General features: G+C 43.1%; 1 protein-coding gene across 1 annotated transcript in view; it reads left to right on the forward strand.

Moving 5' to 3' along the window:
- The window catches only part of SEC24D (SEC24 homolog D, COPII coat complex component), a 38,476-nt gene extending 30,804 nt beyond the window's left edge, over positions 1-7,672 (forward strand). Inside the window, exons 13-22 of the mRNA XM_054283863.1 lie at positions 943-1,059; positions 1,361-1,528; positions 1,988-2,084; positions 2,702-2,847; positions 3,388-3,526; positions 3,938-4,056; positions 4,719-4,898; positions 5,032-5,223; positions 5,677-5,766; positions 6,187-7,672. Of these exons, the coding sequence (XP_054139838.1) occupies positions 943-1,059; positions 1,361-1,528; positions 1,988-2,084; positions 2,702-2,847; positions 3,388-3,526; positions 3,938-4,056; positions 4,719-4,898; positions 5,032-5,223; positions 5,677-5,766; positions 6,187-6,327 (1,389 nt within the window). The 3' untranslated portion in view covers positions 6,328-7,672. The remainder of the gene's footprint in view (positions 1-942; positions 1,060-1,360; positions 1,529-1,987; positions 2,085-2,701; positions 2,848-3,387; positions 3,527-3,937; positions 4,057-4,718; positions 4,899-5,031; positions 5,224-5,676; positions 5,767-6,186) is intronic.
- The last annotated feature ends 228 nt before the right edge of the window (positions 7,673-7,900 follow it).

Here is a 7,900-nt window from a genome sequence, read left to right on the forward strand (position 1 = left end):
CTTTGATGATGGCTATAAAAGAAAGCAGCTCTTAATTAAACATTTTATTTAGCTCAGGATTTTAAAGTTATAATTTCTAAGGATTTTCTCTCTGAATTATTAATCTGCAAATACCTTTGCTCAAGAAAACAGTTCTTGTCTAAAAAGAATAAATGGCTTCTGTTAAAAATATGTATTTTAGAAATTTTGTCAAACTGGTATCGCTAATTCATCTGCATATCAGGACAAACAGGTATTTGGGAAGTCTTTCAGCCTTCAGCAGAAGTCTTCTTCAAAGAAATTGAAGAAATTGTCATTGCTGATGAAAAGTAATGGTTCTTGAAATATCAGGGGTGAAATTTCAGCCCTTTGAAAAGTCAGGTGCTGCCTTCAGTTGTGTTTCTGCCTTAGCAGAGAGACTTCTGGTTTTGCCAGAATGCCACAGCTGATTTTGAAAGGTGGAATATTTTGTGAATATGCTGATTTATGATTTGTGCCTGCATCCTGGCAGTGTAGATTTCAATGTGGAACTTGCTACAGGGATGGAATTGTCACCCATTTATAAAAATGTATGGAACACCAGTGTGCCTGAACTGAATTTTTCTGCTCAGTTGCATTTCCTTTTAATTTGATCCAATCTGACTGTTTGTATTGTGGTGCCCATTGCATAATGCTTGTGTCCAATTGGAAAGTCTCCAAGAGAGGAGCTCCTCCTTTTGCCTCTGGAGAAAGTGCTGCTGGAATGGCTCAGGCAGCAAACCTGTGTGCTGGAGTGCTACCTCCTGAGAGAAAAGGCCCCGTTTCCCTGGGGGTTTATCCCATCAGGCTGTGAGCCTGGAGGTGAATTCCTGAGCTGAGAGGAGCTTGCAGGAAGCACCCACTGTTCCCTGAGCCCCCAGGGTGTGAATGTGGGCCCCTTAACCCTGCAGGAATAAACGTACCAATGTGGTGTCTTTGGAACAGGCTGCAGAATGTGCTGGGAAATTGTTCATCTTCCACTCTTCTCTGCCAACTGCCGAAGCACCGGGGAAGCTGAAAAACAGAGATGACAAAAAACTGCTCAATACAGATAAAGAAAAGGTATTTTCTGCTCTGAGCAAAGAGGGGACTGCTGTTACACTGCATTTCTCTAACAGGGCATTGGTCCTTTTTAATCTTTTTTCTTTCACACAAAAGTGTTTGTTTATATGATACCTCTGTAGTGATGGGTGCTCCAGGAACGTACTGAGGTGTTCCCTGTATCCATGGGCAGGGGAAGCATGTTTTGGATGACAGCCATGCCTCACTTCAAACTTCCACTTCATCCTTTTGTCTTCATCTGGCCCTTTGAGTTGTGATCAATATCTAACATGGTGGCACTTGTATTTTTATTCCTGTGCAGACCCTCTTCCAGCCACAGGGAAATTATGAGGCCTTAGCCAAGGATTGTGTGGCCAATGGCTGCTGTGTCAATTTGTTCCTCTTCCCAAATCAGTACATGGATGTAGCCTCCATGGGCCTTGTCACAATGTACACTGGTGGAACACTGTACAAGTACAACAATTTCCAGGTCAGTGGCCTGGGTTTCGTGCCTTTCACATAGTAACTGCTGGGGGGTTGCTATTGTTTTTCATCTCATTTCAGTGTGTCCTTGGACATTTAACTTAAAAGCAGAGTGAGTCTGGAAAACCTGGTTATCAATTACAGGGGATAAAATCCAAATGTAACAATGGCAGGTCAAGCTCAACTTTGGATCTCGAAGTAGCAATAAACTGGTTGGCATCCTAAAATTTTGCTGAAAGATTAAGTGCAGGAATGTCCAGTTAATGTTCAGGCCTGGTGATGAGTGATGGACACTTGCATATACTGATTCTGTTAACAATCACATTTGAAATACTTTTTAAAGGACTCAAGAGCTGTGAGCAGATTTGCTGTGGGGAGATGGGGATCATGGCAGGGGATGTTGGGTCACTGCTGTGCTGCTGCCCTTGGGTGTTGAACCTCTGAACCTTGTGCTTTGTGTTTGCAGCTTGAAACTGACAGCCCCCAGTTCTTAAGTGACCTCAGGAAGGACCTCCAGAAAAAGATGGGATTTGATGCAACAATGAGGGTTCGGACAAGTACAGGTAATGGGAGCCATGGGAATGAACTTGAAATAATGTAGTGCCATGCAAATCGCTGGTAAGATCAGGCTGGTTTAATTTCATTTTGTACCTCTTGAAAATTAATAGACTGACAAAATCCATGGCTGTGTGTGTATATATTGGTACTTGTATACATATATATGTACACACACACACACACACACACACACACTCTCTTCCTGTATGTGCCTCCTTAATAACTGATTTACAAATCTGAAGGCTTCTGCTCACTCTACACACAGCATTGACTGCAAGGAAGTTGTATAAAAAGGTGTTGCTGCTGGATACTGCCCTGTGCCTTCATTGTCGTACTCAAATGACATTCCTGTGTCTATCCAGCTTCTTTCATTCATTCTTAGCTCAAATGCAAGTATTAGAGAAAGGGACAGACCCAGAAGCCAAACCAGCAGGGCAGAGGCTCTGGGTGTCCAAGTGACAGCTTTTCTCTTTCTCCAACTCTCAAAAATGCCATCAGCAAGGACAGTTGTTGGGGCTCCTGAGGCTGTAAAGCCCTGAGGGAAATGGCTCCTGCTTCAGTAAGTGATGTCAATTTAATTTGCCATTTTTAAATTAAATGCTCTGTTTTAATCTGGCTGCAGGCTTCAGGGCTACAGACTTCTTTGGGGCCATTTACATGAACAACACCACGGATGTGGAGATGGCAGCGGTTGACTGTGACAAAGCGGTGACAGTGGAGTTCAAACATGATGACAAACTGAATGAAGACACTGGGGCCTTAATTCAGGTAAAAACCCCTAATTCATGTATAACTTAAAATGGTAAGCAAGACTTTCTGCAGCCAGAGTAGAAAAGTGATGGTGGAACAAGGCACAGCTTGCACAGACTCTTGTGCCATAACACCACTAGTAAAAAGTGTGTTCCCCTACATTTGTGCTGCATGTTCTATTCAGGGGTACCCAAATCCTTTCTAAACACTCACTGAGACCTCATCAGCTGTTCATTTTTTCCATTTCTCTGTAATTAAGTTTATGTGGAGACAGAGACTCATTGCTACTTATATGACAATTGTTATTGCTGTGGCATTCCTTGTGACCTCTCTATTCAAGAGCAGCTCTATTGCTAAACCTCACTTCCCCCTCTAGGGACTGTAGGATTTTTAATAATTTTAATATGAATAACTTAATCTGTAATGTCTGATAGATGTCCCTAAGAACCACCAGTGCTGCCAGCAGCACTGCCAGGCTGCCCTGGCTGCAGAAGTTGTCATCTGCCTTGTGTGCCCAGAGAAGGTGGCCCGTGGTGACACTTTGTGCCTCTGTTGCAGTGTGCTGTCCTGTACACTTCGATGAGCGGGCAGAGGCGAATCCGCATCCACAACCTTGGTTTGAATTGCAGCTCCCAGTTAGCTGATGTCTACAGGACTTGTGAGACTGATGCCCTGATCAACTTCTTTGCCAAGTCAGGTACAGCAGCAGAGCAGGTTTTCCCTTTTTTCCTTTGGCATGGATGAGGGGAAGGAAAGGGGGCTGAAGTGATTACCTAGTGGGAAATAATTTTTTTCTAATTTGCTGCTCCATGCCTGAGCAATTCCTGAAGTATTATGAAATTGAAAAGACAAATAATTACCGATTTTAGACAAACTGCCATGACAGTAGTACTTGTGTATAGGTAATACACAGAACAGGGCAGGGTACAGTATGTGGCAATGGACATCCTATCGCAGTGTTGGGGGTTTGGTGGGGTTTTTGGATGTCTGTAGAAGAGACTGAAAAGCAGCCTCAGCCCTCAGGTCTGTAAAATCAGAAACTAGCAGCAGACAAAGATACTTTGAGAGAGTGTCTTTTCTAACGTGCACTTTTGTTCTGTGCTTGTAGCTTTTAAAGCCATTCTGAGCCAGCCCCTGAAGACTGTCAGGGACATCCTGATGAATCAGACTGCTCACATGCTGGCCTGCTACAAGAAGAACTGTGCCAGCCCAGCAGCTGTCAGCCAGGTAAAACCTGCACCCAGTCTTACCCACCCCGGCTTTGCCACAAGTGCACAACCACCCCACAACATCAGCAGAGCCAGAAAGCAAAATTGCAGGACAGACTTGTCCTTTTCTTTCAAACAGAATTAATGACAGGTGGGATTCTGTGGTGGCACTTAGAGCACACAGAAACTGTTGTTCTGGAACAAAAGGCAATGCCACTGATGAAACTGACGCCTGTACTCACACAAAGGAGCTCAGCCAGCCTTTTTCTTCCTGCTGGAATTACACACTGACTCACAAAGCTTTCATTTTTAATTCTTATGTTGTTATGGATGGTTGTAGTATTCTAATTTTTCACTAAGCAGAGTGACTTATTTGTTTCCATTTAATTTATTCAGTCACATTTTAGTGATTCAATTCAAAGAAAGACTCGAGCTTTTCTATCCCAGAGGTGCTGCCAGTAACCACAAGCCTGGGCAGTGAACTGTTCATTGTTGATGAGGACCAAATATGTCAAAAACCAGAGCCATTTATTATGGACCACTATTTCTCTTCTTAGTTCTCCAAAGAATGCCCCAAAAACTAACAGTGTTCCAGGGACATGACAGCAGCCAAGACAGCAACTACAGCTTATAGAGCAAATAATTTCTGTTGGATTCCTTTTCAATGTGTTGTTTTCTCAGCTGATCCTGCCAGACACAATGAAGGTGCTGCCCGTGTACATGAACTGCCTGCTGAAGAGCTGCGTGCTGGCCAGCAGGCCTGAGATCCCCACGGATGAGAGGGCTTTCCACCGCCAGCTGGTCATGGCCATGGGGGTGGCTGACACACAGCTCTACTTCTACCCCCTGCTGCTGCCAATTGTGAGTCGCCGGTCATTTTTTCACTGTAATTTCTAACCCCTCTGACCTGGAAGGGAGCCACTGTGATGTACCAAGCCTTTCAGTAGTTACTTTCCAGGTCATTTGCACAGCTCTTGTGTCTCCTGCCCCACAGCACAGCCTGGATCTGAAGAGTGACGCGGTGCCGGGTGCCGTGCGCTGCTCCGAGGAGCGCCTCTCGGAGGGAGGGGCCTTCCTGCTGGCCAACGGGCTGAGCATGTTCCTGTGGCTGGGAGCCAGCGTGTCCCCAGAGCTCATCCAGGGCCTGTTCAACGTGCCGTCCTTCGCACACATCAGCACCGAGGCCGTGAGTACATGCACGCTGGGAATTGAGCATTTAGCAAGACCGGGTCAGAGAAACAAGTGAGGTCTTTTCTCAGCCATCAGCCTTAAAAGCAAGAACAGGTGACCAGCAGAAGGTGTTTAGACATCAGAATTGCTTTTTAGTTACAGAAGCTTGACACTTAGACCAACACTAAGAGGACAGAAGCTTTCACAGCTTCTTTAATCTTCTTACAGTCCTTTCAACTGTGTATTACTAAAATTAGAACAAAACACTTTGCAATGGTTAAGTTTTCCTGGTGATGCATCTTCACATAGTAATTATTTTAAACTGAAAAATGAGTCCTCAAGATGACACCTTCTAGTGAAAGACATGGGTTTTCCTGGTTTAGTGTGAAATGCACAGTTAGCATGTAACTATCAGCAGCTAGTCTTGGTTAAAGATGTGGACTATAAAAACTTGCTTTCCTTCTGACAGACATCCCTGCCTAACCTGGACAATCCATTTTCTAAGAAACTGAAGTATATCCTGGAGCAAATCCAGAGCCAAAAGCCCTACACTATGAAGGTAACTGCTTTTTGCCTCAGCTCCTTCTTCATACTTGTTCAAAGGAACGTTCCAGGCTTTGCCAAAACTTACCAGTGGCTGCAAAAGGTTTTTTAGGTATCAGTCATCTTCCTGCACGTAGATGAGTTCCAGCATGATTTGTAGGCACAGGCATCTCAAATGTGCTTTATTCCAAATCAAGACTGATTTTCAAAGGTACTCAGGTTTAAAGAATAACCATTTAATTCTGCACTCTTCAATTCCCTTAGTCTCTCCAGCTTCTGCAGTGTGGAGATCTATTAGTTTTGGGGGTTTTCCCCAACTCAAGAGCATCCACTGTGTCTCTTACTATGTCACAGTTTTCCTTACATAGGAAAACTGTGCTGCCATCTAGTCTGACTACATCCTAAAATGATCTGGCTGTATCTTTTATCTCTGCAGCTGATGATAGTGAAGCAGCGGGAGCAGCCAGAGATGCTTTTCCGCCAGTTCCTGGTAGAAGACAAGAATATTTATGGAGGAGCCTCGTATGTGGATTTCCTCGTGTGCATTCACAAAGAGATCAGCCAGCTGCTCAGTTAAGGCAACTAAAGTAAAATGTTCAGTTCCTTTTTGCCTTTGCAGGAGGGACAGTTTTTGGTGCCTGAAGGCTGGCCCACAGCTCCACCAGACCCAGGCCTTCTGCTGTGCTTTACTGACCCTTTTCTGTGCTCTTTTTGTACAGTTTCATTTGATCTCACCTCTCCCTGAGTATTCTGCTTACTTCTTAAGCTGTAGAATAGGAAGTTCTGCACTCAGGTATTAATCTTCTGGGAGTAGTAACTCTCTAGATGAATTGCCAGATTTCAGACTACCAGTGCTTAAGAGCATATATGGTATACCTTTCTTAAAAGACAATTTAGAAAACTCTCAGTTATTTCTTTTGCTAGTCATAAGTTGTACCAGAGCTGGGAAAGATGATCAGAATCTGTACAGAGGATAAAAAAAGACAAAATACTTCTTTTTCTAAGTGAGGACATGGAGTTTAATGAGATTTGAAATAAACATGTAGTTCAGTTTGAAGGATTTCAAGGTCCTTCCTGTGAAGCAAATCTCTGTAAAGTAAATCCCGTTTTCCTTGGAAGGGACAAGTGTTACTGTGTACAGAACTACAGCTCTAGGGACCCTTCCACAGCCAGGGTTATCCAGGAGACAGAAATGCCTCAGTTTTGTAACTGGACTTGAGTAAGTGTAACAACAACAGGGATCACAGGAAGAACAGTTATCAAACAATCCTTTTGCCACCTTTGGCAGATGGTGTCACGCTATTACGGTACAATTCTGTCCACTTGGGGGCAGCAATTAGCTTAGCGTACTACTTAATTACATTCTCAAAATTGCACAGGTTAGGCTTTATTTAGTACATTTGCTAACTGGAATATTCCCAACACAACTCAGAAAAACCTGTCCCTCAAAATTTCTGTGGCAGATCAGCTGTGAGACAGTTGACACATTAACCAAAGGTTATTTGTGGTGCTATAAAACCTCTTATTTAATACCAATTCTATTACAGTGACCTCCTCTCCCATGACTGATTTAATCAATGGTCACTGCTTTGAAAAACTAGCCTTTGCTAATACCAATTTTGAAGGTAGTATTTGGAAAGCCAGAGCCTTTGGAATGGCTGTTTACCTCAGATACTTCATCAGTCTCTCTGTCTCTTTAGGACCAATGCCTCTGAACATGAGGTTTGAACTTTGCCAAGCTTGGAAAGCTATTATTAAATAAATTAGTGTTTCAAAGAAAGCCAAAAAACACTCATAAGTAAGGCTAAGCCTCAGTAAAGAAAAAAAGTGCCTTTAAACATGTTAGTGTTGCTACTTGTATTAATTATTTAATATCCACAATAAGCAGTGAAAATGCATAGTTTTTTGGTTCAACAGCTTACCTATACAGCCATTCTTGTCATTGACCAAGAGCTCTTGAAATAAGTGGCTGTATTACAAAAGGGTCCTCAGCCTGAATTCAGCTGCCAAGACAAGCACTTTTTAGCTGTAGACATTACCCTGTAAAAAGTATTCGTTGCCATTTCATTTGTAAAATGACACCAGCAACATTTGTGTAAAGAAATAAGTAATTATTAAATATATAATCTGTGTGTGTCTTTATTCTTTCA

The sequence above is a fragment of the Melozone crissalis genome, unplaced genomic scaffold (assembly GCF_028551555.1).
Source record: "Melozone crissalis strain CALT ecotype California unplaced genomic scaffold, PUWL_Pcris_2 ptg000039l_1, whole genome shotgun sequence".
In the NCBI taxonomy this organism is placed as follows: Eukaryota; Metazoa; Chordata; class Aves; order Passeriformes; family Passerellidae; genus Melozone; species Melozone crissalis.